This window comes from Ascaphus truei, chromosome 8 (assembly GCF_040206685.1).
Source record: "Ascaphus truei isolate aAscTru1 chromosome 8, aAscTru1.hap1, whole genome shotgun sequence".
In the NCBI taxonomy this organism is placed as follows: domain Eukaryota; kingdom Metazoa; phylum Chordata; class Amphibia; order Anura; family Ascaphidae; genus Ascaphus; species Ascaphus truei.
In genome coordinates this window covers 8,472,864-8,497,824 of record NC_134490.1, presented here as the reverse complement: position 1 = coordinate 8,497,824, position 24,961 = coordinate 8,472,864, and the positions used below count along the sequence as shown (strand labels likewise).

At 41.1% G+C, this 24,961-nt stretch overlaps 1 protein-coding gene across 3 annotated transcripts in view; it reads right to left on the bottom strand.

The window, feature by feature from the left end:
- The window catches only part of NRG3 (neuregulin 3), a 573,294-nt gene that overhangs the window by 370,184 nt on the left and 178,149 nt on the right, over positions 1–24,961 (bottom strand). For all 3 annotated transcript variants that reach the window (XM_075610456.1, XM_075610455.1, XM_075610457.1), the window contains exon 2: positions 8,866–8,995. In XM_075610456.1, the coding sequence (XP_075466571.1) occupies positions 8,866–8,995 (130 nt within the window). The remainder of the gene's footprint in view (positions 1–8,865; positions 8,996–24,961) is intronic.

The window sequence follows — 24,961 nt, the reverse complement described above, 5'->3', positions numbered from 1 at the left end:
CACTTTGGGCTCCTCTGCAAAGAGGAGATCAAAGGCCTCCTCGCGTTTGGCTCTGCATGCAGTTAAACTCCAAACCATGATGATGTTGAACTATTACACAGATAAATTATATAGTGAAAATAAGTGCAGCACTAAATATAGTGAGAATACAACAGAACAAAACAAAAAAAGTGCGCAAATTATTATTTCTAGTGTTTTAACCCTTCACCACCATTGTGTCAATTTAGAACTAAATACAACCTCTAATTCGATGGGTGATCTGCAGCTATATGGACAGGGGAAAAACCCCTAGGCAACTGTAACACAAAAAGACAAAAGCGCAAACGCACATAGTGAAGTTTGTAAAAATATAGGTGTATATTAATTAGGGTATAATATCTGCGTACATCAGATTAGTTGGTAATAGACATTTCATGTACAATACATGAGTTTACCACACGCCGCACTGCCACTTCCAGGCCTCAGATGGTCTCTCTCACAGCATCCAGAACCGTCTGTCACAGCTGTAGCATGGGATCTCTGCCGCACTGCTGCCTTCCGATCGATATCCTTCCCCACTCGCTGCCGTCACCACCGCTCGCGGCTAGGATCTGCCTCCGACCGCCACTATGCTTCGGAGCAGTGTGTTAGAGAGTCACGTGTCCCGCGGGGTTTTGCGACTGGCCGCAAAGGGAGGTTGAGGCGTAAAGCGTGATGGTGGCTTTACTGCAATTTGCCGAGTGCAGCTTTGGCATGAAATCAGTCCAGAGCAGATAATACCACATAGGTAGGAAGGCAGCAGTGCGGCAGAGATCCCATGCTACAGCTGTGACAGACGGTTCTGGATGCTGTGAGAGAGACCATCTGAGGCCTGGAAGTGGCAGTGCAGCGTGTGGTAAACTCATGTATTGTACATGAAATGTCTATTACCAACTAATCTGATGTACGCAGATATTATACCCTAATTAATATACACCTATATTTTTACAAACTTCACTATGTGCGTTTGCGCTTTTGTCTTTTTGTGTTAAAGAATGTATTTAAGTCTGAGAAAAGATTTCAGATTTCAACAGAGATGCATTGGATCAAATGCGTGAACCTCATCTCCTGCACCAGTGACCACTCTGGGGAACATATGGTGATGTATAGGTTTTATTTTATATATATGTTATATACTTTTTATTTTGAGAAACTCTTCTGAATTTTATTGTAAATTTAGGTTCTTGTAATACTTTTTCTGTAATCTTAGCACTGTATTTATATATAGGGAACCATGTTAAAAATGGTTATTGAGGCAAAAAGTGACACTGTGTGCTCATTTGCATGTCATTTCCCAGAATCCCTTGCTGCAGTGGAAGTGCTGTATGCTGGGTGATGATGGGGAAAGGCGGGGTTGCAGACCTGCCTAAGACATGCAGATGAGCATACAGTTATATTTGCATATTTGCTTTCCTGTGGAGGGTTTTTGTCACTTTTTTTACTCACCATAACTTAACTCAGTATTATGGTTTAGCCTATCCCATAGCCTCTCTTGCATTCCCAGTAAAATCAACCCCACACTGATGAGACCCATCAAGGTCGAAACAGCTGTCTGTGGGTGGTTTTCTGGGTATGCACCTTAACCCTGGCTGTGCTCAAAGCTGTGACCATGCAGCAAGCTTAAGCCTATAGGGAACCATGTTAAAAATGGTTATTGAGGCAAAAAGTGACACTGTGTGCTCATTTGCATGTCATTTCCCAGAATCCCTTGCTGCAGTGGAAGTGCTGTATGCTGGGTGATGATGGGGAAAGGCGGGGTTGCAGACCTGCCTAAGACATGCAGATGAGCATACAGTTATATTTGTATATATATATATATATATATATATATATATATATATATATATATATTAAACTTTCAATAAGTAATGCTTTGGGCTCTTATTGAACTGCTATACGCTCTGGAGAGAGTATTTACATTTTCGGGCACATTTTGCTGCAACAGATGTGTTAAAGTGCATAGTTTTTTCTATAATAAACAGGGACCCGGGGCCCTGGCAAATATTAATTTTACATCTTATTTGCATATCCCAGGTAGTGGCAGCGTATAGATATGATTGCAATTGAATAAGGGGTTAATATTAACTAATTGGAGGTAACTTGCGCAGGCAAAAGGTGAGTTGGCCAGAGTACCAGTGTGTATTAACCCTGGCTGCATATCTAAGTCACGTACCAACTTTTGTGCTGTTCGTGACGGTGGAATATTGGGACGGTTTTAGGGCAGATGTTAACTCATTTGAGGGGCCTTTGCGAAGGGGAAGAGTGGGGCAGCTTGTGAGTTGTGTATTAACCCTTGTCCTGTAGGGGAGATATTGTCCATGGAGGTGAAAAGTGAGAGCGCTTGTGACCGTGAGTATTAACCCATGTCCCGTATGTAGGTCGCGTGCTCACAGCGGTGCCGTACATTACACACACACGCACGCATGTGTGTGTGTAATATATATATATATTAATATACACAGGGTGGTAATGATATACAATCACATATAAGTTTAAATCACGATTTTTATCATAATCACTATACATTTATATTTAGATTATTTATATCACTATTTCAACTCACAATATGAGAAGTGAGGTGTTAGTGACTGTATTGCACAGCCTGGTTAGGTCAGAGACTCTGTAGATCTTGGATACATATGTTATCTGCTCATCTATCTTTCCTTGGGGTATTCTATGAGACAATTAATCTCTTTATATACACATATGTTGGCCCTCTCCTCGTTGTTTCTTTGAGTGTATTCTCACACTCATATTGAGTACATATATGCATACATATGAATTAGGTACTTCCCCCTTTTTCTTCTGTGTTCATTTAATACCTTACCGATTAGATCATTCTGTATTATCTGAAATATATATTTAACACATGTTGTATTTATTTCATTATTGTATTAATATTTCTATGATTATGACGTATATATATATATATATATATATATATATATATACACAATAAACACACAATAAAAGCAATCAGAGGATGTGGTAACATGTTCATTTTGAACCGAAAACCTGTCCATCCTCATCAATAAGTAAAGTGTAAATTAATGTTATATGATTAAGATTAAAAAAAGATAACGCTTTTGTTCTGCCCTGTATTCGTAATCTGGCTACTCTGTTCAGGCTCTCAAACTAAAATGATACCGTCTCTCTTCAAGAAGGATTTCAGAAACTACTTAATTACTCACTATCACATATGACACACCTGAGAGCATGTGACTTGTATATGTTACAAGGGTTATACAATATCTAGCTGAGATATTTTTTACCTACGCAAGGTCCCTCAAAATAATAATGTTCCCCCTCAATCCGTCACTATATATATATATGTAGCCCCGGTCTTGATTTGCCTCCAGGGACCCCCTCTATGGCGTGCCGAGTGATCGCGGGTGCCGCCGGAGGCAGCGACGGACCCGCCGGCACAGCACAAGGGTGGGGGCGGGAGCAAGGAGCGCTCGGAGTCCCCGGAGTCCCGGCGGCGCAACCGGCTAGCGGGGGCCGCCATTACAAGTGCTCGCGCATGCGCAGAAGGCTTACAGGAGTCAGTAGGGACTTGCGCATGCGCAGGTCAAGCGCGCACGCGGCCCCAATACAAAGACAGCCTCCACGGGACTACAAGTCCCAAGAAGCATAGGGAGGCAGGCACCAGGTGCCTCAGAGCGGCCAATGAGGGCCAAGGATTCTCAGCCCAGGATATTGAAACATTTCGCGGGCTTGTGGCAATGGCAGTTGGAGCTGGGAGCAGGAAGGGGAAGGAAGGGTGTAGGGAGCAAGTGGCTCCTACACCAGGTAAGGTTCCCCAGATCCCAGGCAGGCCCCAATCCCCTCCAGGGTAGGGGGTGAGTACTGAGGGACGGCCCATAGGTTAGGGACCCTGCCCTTAGGTGTGAGTGTGCAGACTTGTCAGTGTCACGGCTGTCAGTGCTGTGTGCGCTGACAAGTAGGCACAGTGTTTGTGTGCAGTGTAGCTACAGGTACCAGGTTGAGTGCAGTGCGGTTGAAGCCGGTACAGAATGAGTGCAGTGGGTTGCTGCAGGTTCCGTGTGAGTGCAGCGGGTTGCTGCAGGTTCTGTGTGAGTGCAGTGGGTTGCTGCAGGTACCGAGTGAGTGCAGTGGGTTGCTGCAGGTTCAGTGTGAGTGCAGTGCGTTTGCTGCAGAGGTTAGGGAGACGTTAGTCAGAGGGGACCCGGGTGGTGAAGGGAGAGGTAGAGTGGGTGCAGGGGTCAGTGACCCACCTGCATAGGACAGGCTACCCCGTAGGCCCCTAGAAGTGTTCCCGGAAGTCACTGAAGGTTGCTGTGCAGCAGGGATAGTAGTAGCGAGCATCACCCTTACTGAGTACCAGCTAGGGACAAAGGGACAAGCATGCGGAGCATGTTTGCTGGCGAGTCGTCTGGGACCAGACTGCTGGACATTGAGACCCAGTAGGCAGACCGCTGATTCATCTGACCCTTTACGAAGAGGTACCGGTCACCGCTGTGACCGGAAGGTACTAACACCGGTCAACAGGCGCTGATCCCGCCTTAGGCTAAACTCTATCGGAACACTGAGCGAGTGGTTAAAGAACTGAGCCTATACCATCACTTTAATATATATATGGACACGGTTTGTGGGACACGCGGTGAGGGGACGGAGATGTTACTCCTGATGAGTGGGCGAGCCACTAAGGTTATACTGTTATAGTGTAAGGTTATATGTGTTGGGTTATATTGCTATAAGATAGAGTGATAAGGTATCGTGCATTATCTTATAGTAAAACTGGTTGCATCATATATGTGTGTTGTTGTATTTCTTGCCCAGGGGAATCTCACATCACGGGGATCCTGGGTAAGTGGAGGCGCTGCGCTATGTAAGTGTATAAGTGTTACCCCAGGCTCCCAGCTAGCGGAGGCTCAGATCTCCTGGAGCCACAGGTGTTGTACAGTGACCAGTAGTTCCTTTGGGAGGGTTCAGAAAAAGGGCTACATATATATATATATTACACACAAAAAGACCGAGACAATCCCCAAAATAGCACTCTAAATATACCACAGAATAACTAATCTAATATAAAGAAAAAAGACTTGGATTCTAAGTCAAAATAGAAAAAGGAAATTATTTTAATAACGAGCAATAAGACACAGTAACATTAAAAACATAAACACACTTTAGGCAGCAAATGAAATCATTTCCTTTTTCTATTTTGACTTAGAATCCAAGTCTTTTTTCTTTATATTAGGTTATTCTGTGGTATATTTAGAGTGCTATTTTGGGGATTGTCTCAGTCTTTTTGTGTGTTATATTTATTTCTCTTTCCCCCAGCACCACCAGTGTTTCCCTAGTTATTTAGTAACAGGCTATCCTGTTTAGAAATGTTTTTTTCTCAGGATTCTCTGTATTAATTTTTGGGTCTGGCTTAACCACTTATTTATATAGTGTGAGCAACTGCCTTTTTGTGCGTGTGTCATATATATTGTGACAAACGGCTTACTCCAGGGCTCCGTCGTTTGTCCGGGACTGTTTAGAACACGGTCTTTTAGGGTAGGTTAAATGATGAGGCGTCACGTACTGTTCCTTTAAACAGGCTATGCCTGGTTTATTCAGTCCCAGGCACTGAGACTGCCACAGTGCATACAACAGAAAACAGATCAAAACAAAAGCTGCTCACCTGAGCGATAACTTAACTTAGATATCCCTGACTCAGGGTTGGAAGTGGCTTTTCCACTCCCAACAACAAAACACGGTACTTTTGCAGTCTTACACAAATGAACAGAAAGATTGAACCTGTTTGGGGAAGAGGCTTCTCCCCTCTGTAGTTCAGCAGCCTTCCAGCCTCCTGGCTCTTGTGGAGAGACCAGAGCAAACAGGAAATCAGTCTTTCATACCTGATTCCTAATTAGCATGACAGGTGACAGAAATCAGGCAGCAGACAAACTCTGGTCTGGATCTCTCATCCCTCAGTTCCAGCGCTTGCCAAACTGTGGGATGGAGTGTATGTATTATAAGGCTGCACTCCCAGGTCAAACAGGATAGAAACTGTCTAGTATCCTGGGAGCCCTATATACGGAATTTATTACCATCCCCTGGTTTCTGTCACAATATATATATCTTTACTCGCTACCACCACCAAAGAGATATCACAATATTACTTGTCTTTGGTCCTTGTTTACTAAAGAAAATATGCACTGGACACACACAAATCTGTTGTAGCAAAATGTGTCCGAAAATATAATTACAAAATGTGCACAGTTCAATCAGAGCCCAAAGTCATTACTTATTATATTTCTAGATTTAATATACATAAATACAGTGCTTATATTACAGAAAAATATTATTGAAAAAAAAACATATAATACAATAAATTCAGACAGTTTCTTCAAAATAAAAGTATAAACTAAGAAATCATTTACGCTACCACATAACATGTATCAGGTTATTTTCAAAGAGGCCATTGGAGTATAAAAGAAGACAATTCACTATCTTGTTGGCATAAGACACTCCTCTGTTAAATTCTAATTTCATATATCACTTGCATGTCTTATATCTTATCCTTCTTGCATTGGAACACAGCATCAGCCCACCTTCTGGGCATATACTTCCCCACACCCCACCCTCATCTCATTAAGCTGTAATGATGCTTTTAGTGCTTTTTATTAGGGAAAAATAAATGCCGGGACATTTTATGTTCAATATCTATATTCCTATTAATATGTCCGGGGGAGTTTTCCACATGTAAAGACACTATTTGTTACTAGTTTACTCCTAACTTTGAGTGACAAATGAATATCTGTCCTTTTCAGCCTCATACACATGTAGCGTTTAGTGTTGTTTGTTTCGTATGATTGCAAATGCTGCAAAGATCTATTTGTTATTCTTGTGAATCACTGTCAGATCCATGATATTTCACATTTAGTAAACTTACAAACTCTTGGACTGTCATCCTAGCCACACCCTGCATTATTCTGCAGAACACCAAGAATGCCTTTCAAGATACATTAGACAAGGGGTTCTTAACTCCAGTCCTCAAGGATCTCCCCTCTTCAGCACATGTAGCTCAGTCGAAGACTGAAGTTGAGAAACCCTGCATAGAAGGTTTCCATTTATTTCTACTATCAGAGAAGAATTGTGACGCCAGATTCCTAAAAGCAGGCCTTGACCCGAGATAAACTCAGCCCTATAAAACCACAGAAAAACCACTTAGGTCAGTGGCTTGACCTGCATTAAAACCAATTTACTGTATTTTGAAGACAACTTGTAGCTCAAGTTAACTGTTTCTATCCCAGTGTATTAAAATACTGAATATTTTCATGGTATTTTCATTACCCTCACCCGCGTTTTTTCAGGTTCTTAGTTAGTTTTTAGGCTTTTTAAAAAATGTGCTTCATCAGTCCTGCGTGCTTATCCAAAAGGGGTAAGCCAGAGGCATTGCAGCTTTACATGAGCCCCACACTACCAAGTACTTTGTTAGCTGTCACACTGTCAGGTCACTGCTGTGCCTTGCAAACATTAGAATACAAATCATTCCTTAAAAATTTCAAAAGGACAATGTCAATTTTTTCACGGTTGCCAACTCTGGATACTGTAGTTAATTAAAAATGCCTGTTTGTTGAGAACAGCAAAAATGGAAGTCAGGGCATTGATGTACAGAAATGAATGATTACTCGTGCATGGATAAGTCCGAGAAAAATAAATTACTGCAACCATGAAAAAAAAGTGTTTGTGATATTTGTTTTCATGGTGATGATTCCGTTGGTATATTATATAAACTTTGGCCTAAAAAGCCTGAATCTACAACATTCAGTATTTTTTTTTTTGCGTCTTTCTCTTCCGATATCTCTGTTAATACAATGCTCTGATACCATGTTATCCAATAACACTTCAACTATTCACGACTGGATTTTTTGCCTGGGAGGGCTGATTATACCCCCAGCCAAATGAGCACGCAGAGCAAAGTAAAGTGTTATGAAGTTTGTAGTTGTAAAGAGAAACTCCTTATTGATCTAGACAAATCACTAACATAGTCATATGGTATACAGCTGTGCAAGATTGTTTCCATAAATTATTATCTGGGTAAGCTTATCTCGTTATTTGTAGTCAAATATTACCCTCAAAGGACGTACTAAGGGTCATTCACACGTGTGCGTCAGAGCAATTTACAGATGGTACTCCTGTAATGTAGCGCCTAGCATAATTATTTGTGCACTATGGCCCATACTCATGCATTATTCCATCATGCCCATGAGACATCTTCCAGCGCTACATAAGTAAATATGGTACAGCTGCTCTTTGACCACGTCTCTGCCAAAGGGGAGGGGGGTAACACAGATAAGACCAACAATGAAATATATGTACTGTTTGTAGAGTTAATATATACATCTACACCTAGTTATACATTTACATTATACAGTAGTCAACGTCAAGGAGAAAAACACAAAAGTTGACATTATGAAAAAAATGTGTTAATGTGTCAGTGATCCCCCAGCTGAGGTGTGATATTGTCCCGCTACATGTCCCAAATGTTAGTGTGACTGTATAAAGAGATCCAAACACCTGTGAAGGGTATGTGAGAGATGTTTATGAAATTAGCCAAGACCTGAAAAATCATTTGCGTCTTTTTTTCGCCTTTTCTCCACCTAAACAAACTGTAAAATGCAAAATATGAAACGCTGAAAAACTCACAGTGGATATGACCCATTTCAAAATGTACCCCAAAACTAAAACTGAGATGAAACTCAGTCGTTACTAGGACACTGCCTTTTGTGGATTTTTTTTTATGAAGTGGCATATTCAAAAAGTAAACATTTGACTTACCTTTAGGTCCCCATAAGATTTACAGCATCAGCGTATGGTAAATGTTTGACTTACCGGCAGTGCTTGTGGGATCCTGTTAGAGTTTCAGTCACAAAGCATTCTCCGTCATTTAGGCAGTATGCAAGATCCTTATCTTTACATGGTTTAAAGTGCTCAGATCGCTCCGTGGAATATGGGGTCGTATCTATGGACATAAAGAAATGGGACAATTAGAAAAAAAAATGTTTTACATTCAAATACTGCCAATGAAAAAACTTTGGCAAATTAAAACAAAACAAAAAAACAAACTCTATCCCGTTTTCCCAAAACAAAACGTTCGTATGATCACATTATAGATACATGGTCATTCCACAACATGGTAACCCATGTAACCTTAATAAATGCATTCAAATACTAAAAACACTTTTTGTGCTACATTGGTGAGCCAGAATATGTGCTTAATAATAATAGTTTATTACTAGAAATGGGCACATTTCTGGAGTGGATTTGGATCTGCCTCGGATTCTCCGGTTCCTTTGGTCTGTGGATTTCTGCGGCTCAATCCTCAAAAAAGGCTAGTCGCCTTTTGCAGAATTTTTTTTTTCCGTTACCACTAAAAATCCATCCGCAAATTCCACAATCCGCAGACAGATTTTAATAATGTAGACACCTGTGCTGATTCAATTCTTAAAGTCCGCCAGCAGATTGCAGAATCTGCAGATGGATTATTAAAATCCACCAACGTATTGTAGCCAAAGGCGGTTTTGGATTAATTTGCCCACATTTTACACCGCAGAACTGATTTTGAGTGAAAAACCCTGGAAATGGATTTGGATTGGTTCTCCCGTCTCTATTTATTACAACATATCACTGACGGTGTACTACTGTAGGTACTGTATATAGTACAGGAATTCGGATACAATGAATACAGTAGATATTGCAGTCCAGCACTTTTAGGGAACAATAAAAAAAATGATTTCACATATGCAGTTTGAGATATGAAGACGCTTCCTGCCCATTTCAAGCAGGGAGTTTTCCTGCTGCATTACACAACTTGTAAATCAAATCCTGGGTCAAGGAATAATTCATACATACATTAATTTCAATTTAAATAACTCTGCCCTTAGGTTCATCTCCAGCAATGAAGTCACAGTAAATAAGGTGCATTACAGAGAATTCAAAAACTTAACTTGCTTTGTACTTTCAAGTAAGAGTTGGTGCTAGGAACAGGGCAACGTTCTCAAACTGATTTAATTCATTTTAAAAACCAGGTCGCCGACGGGTGGCGGAGCGCAGGGACATCTGTCTCGGGCCCCGGCGGTGGAGGGGGGCCTGTCCCAGCAGAGTTAGAGAGGAGGGGGGTTAGTGGGGGAGACAAAGTGAGGAGGCGGGTGGGAGAGGAGGGGAAGTGAGTGAGAGGGGGAGGAGAGGGGGGGATGGTAAGTGAGGGTGAGAAAGTGAGAGGGGGTGAATGAGGGAGAAAGAGGATGAGCATGAATGTGGGCAGGAGAGGAGGAGAAAGGGAGGAGAGTGAGAGAGAAGGTGGAGTTGGTGAGAGAGAGAAGGGAGTGGGGGAGAAAGAGAAGAGGGGAGAGAGGGAGAGAGATAGGGGAAGAGAGAGTAAGGGCTAGTGAGAGAGGGTAGGGGGAGAGAGAGTGAGGGGTGAGAAAAAGAGAGGGAGGAAGGTAGAAGGCGGATTGGAAGAGGGAGAGAAAGGAGAGGGAGAGTGAGAGAGGGGGAAGAGTTAGAGATAGAGTGGGGACAGAGAGAAGGGGGAGTGAGAGGAAGAGAAAGGAAGTGTGTGATAGAGAGAAGGGGGGGGGGCTCCGAGTGTCACCAACACCTTCCCCCCTCAACAATCTGGGGGCTCCAGTGTAGGCTCTAATCCTGGGCCCAGTTAACGCTGTCAGCTGCCCTGATCATAGCTATAATATTAATGAGTCAATCAAATTCCAAAGAGAAGCTTTAAGATTTAGAAAGTTTGTGCATACTACCTAATTACTCCTATGAAAAAAAAACCCACTTTGATTAGACCATTACATGTGCCTACAAAAACAATATATAGATTCAACAGTAACAAAAAAAGACTAATTTTCAATCAACACAAGACTAAATTAATCTTTACTGCTCGGCCATAAAAAAATAAAATGGCTCTAATTCCATTGCTACAAACAAATAAAATGTCATAAAAATGGATGTGCACATTCTTTCACCATCCTTGGCAAATTGTCTAAAAAGCTGGCATTTTAGCGAAAAACAGCTCTGTTAATTAAGAACCATCTCTGCTCTCTCCACCCTACCAAAAAGCTGCAGCCATAAATCACAGATAAAAGGTAAACACAGCATTCTTCAATTTTAAGCATCTACCGCAGAACAATTATTGAATTCTGCTTTACCCAATTAGCACGTTGCAGTTGAATTTTTTTTATGCGAGATGCATACGAAGCACAGCCAGTTACAAAGAAAAGAAGTTCCTTTCTAGCACTTAATTTGTCTTATTACGCTTGGGTATGGTGCTCTGTGCTGACCTGCGGATATATCTTAATGTTACTCATGAAACGGGTATAAAAAAATTCAGCCAAGAAAATAATTGGGTAGAATAAACAAAGAGAAAAAAAAAATACAACAATTCAAGCAGACATGCAAAATCCTATAAGAAATCCATACTGTAAGAAAGTACTGCACAATTGTAGTATCACAAGTAATTAAAAAGGATTATAGCATTTTCCCAAATCACCTCTTTGCTGGAAGAAAAGGTGCTACAGTATATAGTAGTAGAGGTAGGTGAACTTTTCACCGGAGTTCACAAACCCGGCAAAATTTGCTGTTTTCTTGCCATTTTGCTTGTGAAAAGAAAAGTTGAATTCCTCATAAAATTTGCCCGGTTCCACGAGTCACATTCAGAACGTTTCTAAAACCTGTCGCTTTTTCCTCCGCAGTATTACAAAGATACATCCTTTCTTCTGTTGCTCGGCTGCAAAAACTCTGACACAGACCCTCATTCTCTCCCGTCTTGACTACTGTAACCTCCTACTGTCCGGCCTTCCTGCCTATCACCAGTCTCCCATTCAATCATCCTACATGCTGCTAACAGAATCACTCTGCTCTTTCCTAAATCTGTCTCAGCATCTCCCCTGCTGAAATACCTCTTCTGGCTTCCCATCAAATCCCGCATCTCACACTCAATTCTACCTCACTTTTAAAGCTTTACATTCTTCTGCTCCTCCTTACATCTCGGCCCTAATTTTACGCTATACACCATCCCAACTCTTGCATTCTGCTAAAGGATGTCTTCTCTCTACCCCTTTTGTATCTAAAGCCCTCTCCCGCCTTAAACCTTTCTAACTCACTGACCCACACCTCTGGAATGCCCTTCCTCTCAATATCTGACAAGCACCCGCTCTATTCAAAACACAGCTGCTTAAGAAAGCATAAGTGTAGCTCTATGAGTGATAGTTTTTCACCGCATACATAAACCTTGGCTCCTTGCAGACGCACTTACCAGAATGCCATCCTACTGTCTCTGTATGTCCTTTCTACCAACCAATTAGATTGTAAGCTCTTCGGAGCTGGGACTCCTTTTCCTACATTGTACTTTTATGTCTGAAGCACTTCTCCCCTTTATGTGTTATTTATATTATTTGTTATCTACTGTATGTGATTGTCACATGTATTACTGCTGTGAAGCGGTATATAATAAAGACATGCATACATACTGTACATGTGATCTTCCTTTAAATATCAAACTGGGTTCAAAGAGATTTAAACAAATTGACAAAAATTGAATTTATTTTTTTACAAATTTCGAAAAAAATTGATTCTGAATTTTGGACCGGCGAAAAAACTCAAAGTCTGTTAAATTGCAATTTGAAAAACAAAACAACATTGCATATTACTGTTATGTAGCCTTGGACTTGGGGCGCTAGGTACGGTGCATGTCAGGTACTGGCATGCAGTGGAATTCCGGGCAGCCTCTAGTGTTGTACATGATAAGGATGAGCACTGGAATGTGGTCATGCACCAATATGCCGCCATGTAAATTTGGACTGGGTCAGCAAGCAGGTTTTGCCAAACAAACACAAAGTCCAACTTAACCAAAGAGAACATTTATTGAATAGAGCTTCAAGAGATTAACTTCACCAGGTCAGTCCAGTCCCGGGCCTGGCTGTCCAGTGGCACAGTTATGTGATGTTTGAGGGTTGGCGAGTGGAGGCTTATCCCTTTTGTTAAGTTAGGCAAATCCCTTTCAATTCAGTTGAGACAGAGGGCTATTGTTTCTAAACCCCTGAACTCACAGATCACCGTTTGCTTCGGTTCTCCAGTAGAATGGTTCTCTATTTAATCCAAAGACCTAGCTGGGCAGTGGAAGCATTCCGCTGGTTACTGCTGATACTGTTTTACCTTCTGGTTGTTCCTACCAAGTCTAGAGTTATCTCCTCTTTTATACTCTCAGCCTCAGGTACTCCCCCATCCTTCAACCACTTTAGCTCACGCTAGGGAGGGGCTATATAGTGGAAATGGAAGGTTAATCCTATAATATCCAAATGACTGAACATACATACATATATATAATTTTTCTGTGATTTGAACAAATCCTATTCCACCGAATACGCTTATTCAGCTTCATATTTTCATAAACGTGTCTCCATTTTTGTCACAATATATAAGCACAGAGAATATTCATGTCAAAACAGAACATGACAGCAAATCATTTTGTAAATTGCACTAAATGATAGGGGTGTGTGATCACATATGTCAATCATCTTTGAATACCTAAATATACATTTTTATCTGAGTACCTTTCTTTAAAAATCAACCTCTATGCATAAATGCCTTTATTTATACATGCCTGTTCTTCAAAAGTAAATGTATGTAGAATAGCACCAACCAGTTAAGCAGCGCTTTACAATACTTGCAATACAATAACGATACAGAGAATATAATATAGATGGGATAAAGGCATCAACAAAAAAATGTATTATTGGGAGAGAGGAGTTCCTGCCCTAAAGAGCTTACCATCTAATTAGCTTGTGTGGAGAATAACAGAAATAGGAGCATTTATTAGAGTGTATAGAACAGGGGTGGCCAACTCTAGTCCTCAATGGTGAACAACAGGTTAGGCTTTAAGGATATCCCTGTTGTTGACTAAGCCACCTTTGCTGAAGCAGGCATATCCTTGAAATCTGATTGGTGGCCCTTAATGACTGGCGTTGGTCACCCTTGGAATAGAGCATATTGTAGTTCAGTGAGTAAACACTTCATTAAACAGAATTTTCAGATTCATTTTGAAGTTAGAGAGAGACGGACGTTAAGGGGAAGAGAGTTCCAGAGGTAGGAAGCAGCAATGTTGCGTAAAATATTAAGGCGAGTAGACAACAATACAGAAGAGTCAAATATGTCACCTAACCAATGGGCTTTGGGAACTGGATGGATAATAATGTTACAGACTGGGTAGGAGAGGGCACAATGGGGCTTGATTTGGGTGGGATTCTAAGCATCTTAGTGCCAGACATATATATTTGAGAGGTCTTCATGAGGTTGGTGTGGATTAACACAGTCATGTGTCATCAGCATGTTGGTGATACATGAAGCCAAATTATTAAATAAGGTCACAATTGGAGAGTATATAGAGAGAACACGGGAGAGGTCCCAGAACTGAGCCTTGATGTACACCAACCGATAGATCAACAGAGGAAGAAGAGCTAGAAACAGTTGCAGTACACTAAAGGAACAATTAGAAAGGTATGAAGAAATCAAGGCTGCCCCAATTAAACACCAAGTGTGAAAAAGTGGATGGCCAATGGCAGGTGAAGAACAAGGAGGAGAAGGGAGTAAAGTCTTTGGGATTTAGTGATGTGTAAGTGGTTTGCTACTTTGGGGATGTTTCAATGAATAATGAGAGAACCTGATTGGAAGGGGTCCAGTAGAACACATGAGCTGAGGAAAGAAAACACAGGAAGACACACAAAGTCCAGAAGTTTAAAGGTAAAAGGCAGGAGAGAAAGAGAGCAATAAAATGACAATTTAAAAATGATGACTTCCGATGGTTTGTAGTAAATTATATTCAAATATCAATAATGTTAAGGTAACATTATGGGTCCCCGTTGCAGGACTGTAGATTAGTAAATGACTTGTTGAATCAACATTATGGGTTGAAAAGCTTCCTACTTTTTTACACCACAAAGGTCAACAAAACTGAATCTTTAGAATGACATTGAAATAACATTGAACACAAAATGTTATTATTCCGTCTGCTTAAGCAGAAGCATCTTTTAAAATGCATGAAACGCGAAGTCCGTATTATAATAGCAAACGCTTTTCTTGCGTTTATGGTAGATATTATAATTAGGAATTCTGGTTGTATGTGTTTATTTTTTGGTTTTACCAATGTTTTCATGTTTTTTTCAGTGTGAACATCAGAAAGGGTAACCCCACCTCTAGACATATTTAAATTCAGCGTTTATCTGGGAATTTGTTCTTGTTTCCACACATCCTTTTAGTTACGTTTGTATCTCATCTGTGGCCGGGGTGTTAAGAGGTCAAATTACAGTAATAAAGAAATGATGCTCCAAAACCTAAAACCAGAATCCCTAATTACAATCCATCTCAAGGTCCCTGTTTCTTAGGACTATCGTCAAAAACATGAAAAATTATTTGAAAATACTAAACATAGTGTTATTATTAGTTAGGGCAAGGGCAGGATGGAGAAATAGTTTTGTTAATGTTGAAGAGGAGGTAAAGAGAACAAGAGTTGGCACCATTTTGGAGTTTTGAAGTGTGTAAGAATGTTGCCAGTATTGAAGGGAAAAAGTTACTTGAATGTTGACAATGATATTCAAATATGAAACAAACTCACTGTGTGTGTGTGTGTGTGTGTGTGTGTGTGTGTGTGTGTGTGTGTGTGTGTGTGTGTGTGTGTGTGTGTGTGTGTGTGTGTGTGTGTGTGTGTGTGTGTGTGTGTGTGTGTGTGTGTAAGCTTGTAACATATCAACTACTTGTTGGTCCAATAAAAAAGGTATCATACCCCCTACTCACTCTCTCCCTCCTTTGTTACTACATGGAAGAAAGGAGAAACACAGCCCCCACCCTTCTCTGCTCATTAAGATCACTAATCTTAGGAGTGAAAGTTTTATCTATCTCATATTTTGCTGAATCTCTCATCATTTTCCTTTGCCACTTTTGAGCTGCCTCATTTCGAATTAAAAAACAACAACTTTTACTTCCTATCACTTGTGCCTGAAAAATGCTGTGATCACTGTCAGCGCTATACAAGTAACATCTATTATTATTATTGTTACATTTATTTCAGCATTATCATACAGGTGGAGAATGTTCATTGAACGTGGGAGATCAGTGAAGTAATGTGAGCATCTAAACTCATACAACTGTACTTTCAGAGAGAAGTCTGTTTAATATTCAGTGGGTGAAAGTGATTGATCCGCAGAGATCCAGAGTGCAGATGTAGCAAACCTTACCGCTTGTGTTCATGTATCAAGGCAAAAGTTGAGCCATTCTGGACAGAGGAGGGGAGATACTGCGCTGTATGTCTCAAAAGAAAAAGCTATTGATTTCAATGGGACTTTTCTTTGATCTATAAAGATACAAATATCCCCCCCCCCAGAATTGACCCATACTTGACTTGATAAATAGACCCGAATGCATTTCCTTAACGATGGCACGTTATTTAACAGTAGCTGTAAATAGAATATTTTTAAAATGTTCACAAGGATACATTTATTGGGAACTTCATATCCATAATAAAACAAAAATTGAAGGTGAACATAGAGATTTAAATCAGGACTTCAAATTGGGTACTATTATTCAGCACTTGATTTTGGAAGTAAATATGTATGGCCTTGTTGATTTGAACGATGATTGAGGCTGGGCAAAGCATATGACACACTTTACTATATCTGCCCTTGGCAGTACATCACTTCTTTGTAAAGCTTCTTGTAGCTCTCTTGTTTTCCACCCTCGGTTTACGTTAAACTACAGTCTGACCTATAAAACTTTCATAAACTACCGAAAGAAGCCATCATGCTGTGGATTAGACTCTTCGCAATTTTCTATGCTGTTTTGTGTGTGAGAATATCTTCTATACAGCTAGCTGAAAAGTGCAGCATGCCACTAAGTCAGGTGATGTGAAAATACAGAAAGCAAATATACAATGGATGTTTCAAATTAATAGAGAAGGGAGACCTGTTGTTAAGTTTAAATGCTACAAAATGTACAAACTATTTTTGGATGGTCAATTACAATATTCCATTCCATGTAAAGAATGGATGAAGATGGAAAATAGCAGGGCACAACTCATGCAAAAAACAAGAGAATAGCGTGTCCCAAAGTGGTATAAAACTGACAAAGGTTTATTGGATCAATGCATGACAAGGGCTGGAGGCCCACACTGACATGTTAGGAATGACAAGCTCTCCACTACCAAAATAACCAAGATACATTTATACGCTCCATAGGTTTTCCCAACCTAGGAGACAAGTGCCACTCGTTATACCCAAATTCTTTACACCCTCATGACTTCTAATTCAATATTGTCTGAAGTCACCACTCCGACGGCAGTCAGCTGAAACGCCGCCTTGACATGGATGGGGGTCTTCGTCCAATCGTAGTGTGATCGTCCCCTTGGACAATATTGAATTATCCCCTAGACTTGTAGGAAGTGGGAACAGGACGGAAGATAAATCACGCCCAATACTCGCAGTAAAGGTTTGTTAACTGCTGAATTAGTGGTAACTAAAACGAAGAGATCCAACATAGATTTGAACATTTAATGTAACTATAGTTTTAAATTCTCAAAAATATTTTTGGCAATACTGCAAGAACTATTCCAACACATACATTGTGTACGCCAACGCGCACTGTAAAAAGCTGATAGACTGATACGTTCTGTCAACTTGTTATTATGGTCCAAGATAAACTAAGGCTGGTGAGGTAAGCGGTCAGCAATACTCTGTTAAACTTTATCTGAATAAATACTGTACGTGTAATCATTTATTTTCAGTCTTAAAGTCTCCATTGGACTTTAAAAAGCACTCATGCAGTTTAAAAGTCACATAAGGACATCTTTATCAGCGCCACTGCAACATCAAGAAGCTTTACAAACAAATATATAGCTACCGCATGAATTTAGTTGAAAGAGAAATGCTAGTGGCAACAATTTTGCAATCTGCTTATTTTTTTCTTTTTCTTTTGCGTGTCAAAGATAATTTACAGTGTACTTCTGTTATTCTATTTTTTACCTGGGATTGTGGGTTTGTCACTGCTTGGGGAAGTCTAATTTTAATTATACTGTAAGTACTCAATGCGCAAATGAAACAAACTATGCTGATTTAGAGTTTCTGATTAGGGAAGTCATTTAGATAAAGGCTTATTAAATACAATGCAAAGTAACTACATACTACATTGTTAATATAAATCATTAATATAGTGTTAGCATAGCTTGTTAAATTCCCCAAATCAGCTTTATTATAAAAGCAAACTAACAAAAGAAGAGGGGGGGGGGTTATAAAAACTTTAAAATATATATTTAAGGCAAAAGCAAATGCATCCACTATAATTGTTCTTCACATTGTTAATGAAGCGCATACAATTAAATCCACTGAGCTGGGAATAACGAAATATATTTCATACTGTACAGTGTGGTATCTCAGTATAGTGCAAAGAATCCATCACTATAATGAATGCTTATTCTGCCTACAGTACGCTCCAATTAGTTTGTACCAGAGTCCATTCAAGAGAGCAAATTGGAAGTTCTGTTATAAAAAGTATAATGTCTCTCTATTAAAAGCCTTATCTAGCATGTGTACAGTCTGTTGATATATATATATATATAATTTTTTTTTTAAATCCAGTGCACAGCAATATAGACATAAATGTAAAAAGACAATTACTGTACATTTATTGAGTGCTAATGATATCTGGGCCTGGCGTTTCCTGGCTTTCAATGACTGTTTGGAAGAACTGAAGCTGTAAACGAATCAGTTATTAATGACCTCAGAGTTCACGGTTTTTATTGTGAACGCTCCAAAACTTGTCCAACTGGAAAAGTAATCACAAGTAGATGTTTATTTTCAATGAACAAGTTGGATGTGGGAATATGATGACCCCTGGTTGCTGGCAAATATTCATTTTTAACCAGCCACCGTTTTTTATACTCACTAATAAAGAATGCTGTGAAGTTTCACACTGTGATTGAACTCAGCGTGGACGAGATTGCTCTCTCATAAAGTACCCCACTAAGATTTTTTAATTTACATTTTGTATTTCTTCGCACTAAATCAGGATATTTAAAATCATGGGGAATCATTAGTATTTCCCATTACTGTAGACAATTACAACATTTTGACAGCACAGCGGTTTCTACAATTGAATCGAGTTTGTGTCTGTTTCTAATAAGGAAAGCAATTTGGAAATCACCAAAGTCCATAAAAGTACATACATTTGTAACGGAAAGCTTTATTCTTATCTATTTGTTCAACTTTCTGACCAGGGAAGTTTGGGCATTAATGCTCTAGAAAAAACAAAAAAATGTGATCATGTAACAGCTTAAACAGTAAAATATAAACACATATATTAGTTGTAAGATGAATTATTAGCCGAATAGTAATCATCCCATCTGGACAGGGCATTATTGGCAGCTAATGCCAACTGGGCTTAAGATCCTAGACCAGGTGTGGCCAACTCCAGTCTTAAAGGGCTACCAATCTTCGAAGACTGAGCCATTGATTGAGCCACCTATGCTGAAGCAGGGATATCCTGAAAACCTGACCTGTTGGTGGCCCTTGAGGATTGGAGTTGCCCACCCTGTACTAGACTATGCCTCAGGCCTCCAGTTTCGCCAAACAGGACATTACTGACCAGGTCATTCGACATTTGAGGGGCAAGATTATTTAAATAATATCAGCTGAGGGGTTAATATACAAAGTATGACATCAGGTTAAAACAAATAAGGAATAGTAGAAACGTGCCCACACAGATATAGTTAGATTAATTTATAATTTGGGAATTTACCAAGCATATGATAATGTAATTAATACCTCTGTATTTTTCTGCAGAGTCCTGTTGATTGGCACTGGGTTATTAACTGGCCATTCTTTTTGTTGGTTTTATTTGCTTTATGAACCCAACGAACATAACCTGAATAATAATACTTATTGGATTTATGTTGCTAGGCTTTAATGTTCTGCTTGCTAAATATCTCCCACAGAGATATGTGACTAACCTCACAATAATGACTATATGGTAATGAGAAGGATTATGGTAAGCCTCATGGGTTAACAATCAATTAACATCATAACAAGCTACAGCACACGGAGTGATTAAAAAATATATTCTATCAAACTATTCCAACAAACACATGTTGTATACTTCTAGAAATCTCTGCTTAGATTTGTATTATACAAAGGTGACTCCCCCTTCATCCCATTACCTTATGCTGCGGCTGTAGCCGGCAGCGGTGGATGGGGAGAGTGCGGTGCGGGGGGTGTCTGTGGGCAGTTGGAGCGGCGCCCAAGTCGCCGGCGGTTCCCGTAGCAGGGCGCCGCCATTTTGTTAATCGTCACGCATGCACAGTGTAATCGCGCATGCGCAGAGAATCCTCTAGTCCGGCGGCCATGTTGGGGTTCGCGCCAGTGCAATAGACACTTCGCGCATGCGCAGCAGGACCCCTAGAGCGGCAGCCAATAGGGGAAAGGCTCAAGTTAGGGACTACATGTGCCATGAGCCTCACGAACGGACGTCACATGTTGTGGCTTAGCCAATATGGTGGCTGCATTTGTAGTTAAGGCAGTTTAAGCAGTTATACATTTAGGCAGTTAAGGCAGTTATACAGTTGTGCAGTTAGTGAGTGAGTGAGTCAGTGGTAGCTGGGACAGCAGACGGGTAAGGTGTGTGTGTGTGTGTGTGTGTGTGTGTGTGTGTGTGTGTGTGTGTGTGTGTGTGTGTGTGTGTGTGTGTGTGTGTAGGGAGTCAGTGGGAGTCAGTTACCCACTGCACTAGACCAGAGACCCCCTTAGGCTCCAGCTAGGTCAACACTTCCCTCAGCTTGTGGTTGCTGCAGGGACAGGCCATAGATAAGGACACTGCCCTTTTGTAGCAGAGTGAGGGACACCATCAGGGTGGCTGCATTCTAATCTCAGGTGATCTGGCCCAGACACCTTCAACAAAGGACAATCTCATACAGTGGTACAATCCATGCGAGAACCACCCCATGTAGAGGCGGAGGCTTTGCGGTTGCTGTCACTGGATCCGTGGATCCCATCAGCATCACTGCACACCTGGGTGTGGACACACCCGGCAGGTACCCAACTAAGTACACCAACCATACACGGGCTAGAGGGGGAAGCGCTGTCACACACAGTGGTGTAATTGATCCGGTGGACACTGGGACACTACGGTGCCTGGAGCACCTTAATTCATTGGGGAAACTCCACTGTGGTGTGGACACCGGTCCTGCGAGGCCTGAGAGTGGGTATCACCTTTATTATTGGCTCTCTGATGTTTACAGTAAACTGTAGTACCAGAGTGAGAGACACCGTCAGGACACGGCTGCATTCTGATCTCAGGTGATCTGGCCCAGACACCTGTAACAAAGAACAATCTCATACGGTGGTACAATCCATGCGGGAACCACCACACTTAGAGGCGGAGGCTTCGTGGTTTCTGTCCATCAGCATCACTGCACGCCCGGGTGTGGACACACCAGGCAGGTACCCAACTAAGTGCACCAACCATACATGGGCTAGTGGGGGCAGCGCTGTCTCACACACTTGGGTGGGTGATTGATCCGGTGGACACTGGGACGGTCTGGTGCCTCTAGCACCTTAGTTCATTGGGGTAAACTCCACTGGGGTGTGGACATGGTCCTGCGAGGCCTGCGAGTGGGTATCACCTTTATTATTGGTTCACTGATGTGTACAGTAAACTGTTATTGTTTTACCCGTGTGTATTCTTTATTGTCCTGTAATGGGGTCATTCCACATAGTAGAATTATATCCATTATCCATTATTGTCCTGTAACGGGGTCATTCCACATAGTAGAATTATATCCATTATCCATTATTGTCCTGTAACGGGGTCATTCCACATAGTAGAATTATATCCATTATCCATTATTGTCCTGTAACGGGGTCATTCCACATAGTAGAATTATATCCATTATCCATTATTGTCCTGTAACGGGGTCATTCCAGATAGTAGAATCCCATTATAGGTGGAGGCGCTACCGAGCATCAACTCAGGTACACCCCAGGTTCCCAGCAGCGGAGGCTCAGGTTTCCTGTGAGCCACAGGTATTGCATTGCATCACACATAACGTAGCCACACATCTCCCAGGGGGTGAGGAGGGGAAATTGTGTTACACAGTATACCATTATGAAATATAACATTCAAAGGTAATCATGATCTCTTCAAAAGATATGCTTTTGTAGCCATGTATCCTCTTGGCTAATAATCTGCCCTACCTAACACGTAAGCCCTGGTACCAGCGCAGGCAGTGTTAGGGTTATTTATATGCCCTTGCTGCTGCTGCAGCAGTAAACAACTCCCTTGAGTGACAGAGGGGGTGGGCCTAGGGCCTGCGTGCTGCCCTATCAGGGGCTGAGACCTAGGACCCTCCCCCTGGGTACAAAAGGGATGGCAGATCCAAATGTAGTAGTTGTTGGAAGTGTGGAGCCAGGGCTCTGACCACCTTCCTTCCCCTCCCTCATTGGAGTGGGATACTACCCCTTTCTCCACCAGGGAGTAAACAAGCAAAGGATAGACCTGTGGGGCCTCAAGCCCAGGGACCAGAGGTAGAGATTCCAGGGACCAGAGGGAGAGAAAAGAGTGTACATGTTGGTACGCTGTATGAAGAACCATAAGTTGTTTTATACTCCTGCCTGAGTCTGCAGTTTATCAGGGGGAGTGCAAGTGGGGTTTCCTGCAGAAACTGCACCCAGCTCTGCTGGAGCCTGCTGGAAATGGAGGCGCTGCACCCTTAAAGAACTGTGAAGATTCCTAAAGCCTGTCCTGTTAGTCCCCAACTAACACCGGCAGACACTCAGTATCCTGCAAGTGAGCAGCACAAAAACACCAGGTAACAGTGACATCTCCCAGAGGGTGGGGGAACACCTGTTACACTTTCATGAAAAGGGTTACCCTGTGCAGACGGGAAGAAGGCAATTTTAACGTGTAATAAGTACTGTTCAGTAGCAGCACGTTACAGCAGGGGTGCTCAACTCCAGTCCTCAAGCCCCCCAACAGGTCAGGTTTTCAGGATATACCAGCTTCATCACAGATGGCTCAATCAGAGGCTCGGTCAAACATTGAGCCACTGTGATGAAGCAGGGATATCAAAAAAACTGACCTGCTGGGGGGTTTGAGGACTGGAGGGGAGCATCCATGCATTACAGTATGTACAGGTAATTAGCTTTATGTTTTACCTGGTGCAATCTGTTTTTTTATTATTATAGAGTTGAGTGTGCTGTGTGAATAGGGCTAGTGATTTTTTTAATACAGTACATGCAAACGATAGAAAATTGTGTGCTTAATACAAATTTAGATATTGTCATCCAATTGTCATATACTAAACAAAATAAGGTTAAATTAAATTAAAAGTTTGCATACTTTTTACTGTACTGTTGGATCATAATGCTTTTTGTGATAAGTGACATAAAAGTGCAGACTTAAAGTTGGAAAGAAAAGCAATAATTCAAATAGTAGCTATTATTTTATAATACCCATGATGAGAACAGTTATGGTCTAACTCTACAACATGTAATTAAATGTGCTTTACAAATGCTGTCAAGTACCCAGTCTGAGTTCAACAGCCTGCAATGGTGCAGTATAAAAGGTTGTATTTCATAAAATATGATAAAATCAATGCACTCCCTAACACCAGTGAAGAACAAAGCCTCTCTGATCTGATCTAAGTGCTGGTTAGCTGGACACCATCCCAATGAGATCAAGCAAACGATGTACTGTAGGGTTCTCTTCTCCCTGGCCTCCCGCGGAGCACAGTCTGAAACAGTGTGGAAGAATGGTGACCTCACACTGAGGGACCACTTGAAAACCAAGGATTACAATCCTGCAAGTTTACTGAGTCCTCTGCTCGCTTCCAGCAATGAGGGGTGACACAAGCTAACAAGCACCAGTTATCAGAGAGGTTTTGATCTTCACGGATGTTTGTGAGTGCATTTGATCATATTTTATGGAATAAAAAACACTTGTTATACTGTAACATTGGAATGGTGCTTTATTCTAGGCTGATGGTTTATTGGTGATTGGACAACACACAGAGCTGCAGTGCCACCAGTGGAACCACAACGGAATTGACTTTAGGAACATCATTTGCCCCATACATATATTACTGCTATTATATTATTATTTTAGCTAACATATGCAGATATATCGTGCTCCATCAATTACATATTTGCCAGTTTTTCTTCTGCCATCCATTACTCAGTTTCTTATACATGTGGGGTTAAGTGTGTATGTGTGTGTGTATGTGTATATGTGTGTAATATATATATATATATATATATATATATATATATATATATATATATATATATATACATGTAGAGGTATCAGTACCGTGTTAGCCGAGCTTCAATAATCAATAAATAAATAGATGATACCGTTCTGTGGCTAACGAAATGCTTTTATTTGTGCGAGCTTTCGAGATACACTGATCTCTTCTTCCGGCGATGTTACAATGAATGAAGCAAGGATTACTTAAAAACAGTGTCTCTTGGAATGTTATCTGTGCTGGTCCTTCCCCCGATGTGGATGTGTTTTATGGCTAGAGGTGTCAAAGAGTTACTGAAAGCAAGTGAAGAAAGAGTGTGTATGTGTATCAGTGTGAATAAGAATGAATGGAGAGCCCACAGTATAAACAGTGCTCTACACAAGGTGTGTGTGGAGTGAGAGGGGATATAAATGGTGTGGGTGGGTGTGGAAATGTGAGAGTTTGTAGCACAACTAAAAGTGTATGTGGATACTATGTGGTCCCTATTGGTGTATAGGGATGGAAAAATAAGGAGTATTGGTATGTGTGAGAGACAGCTGTGTGTGCATACATATAGCACAGTATGTACAGACATGGCCTTTAGCGCTCATGGGAAGAGAGTTCGCTAGTGTCAGTAATGACTCATAAAATTTCGATCTCTGTTTAGGC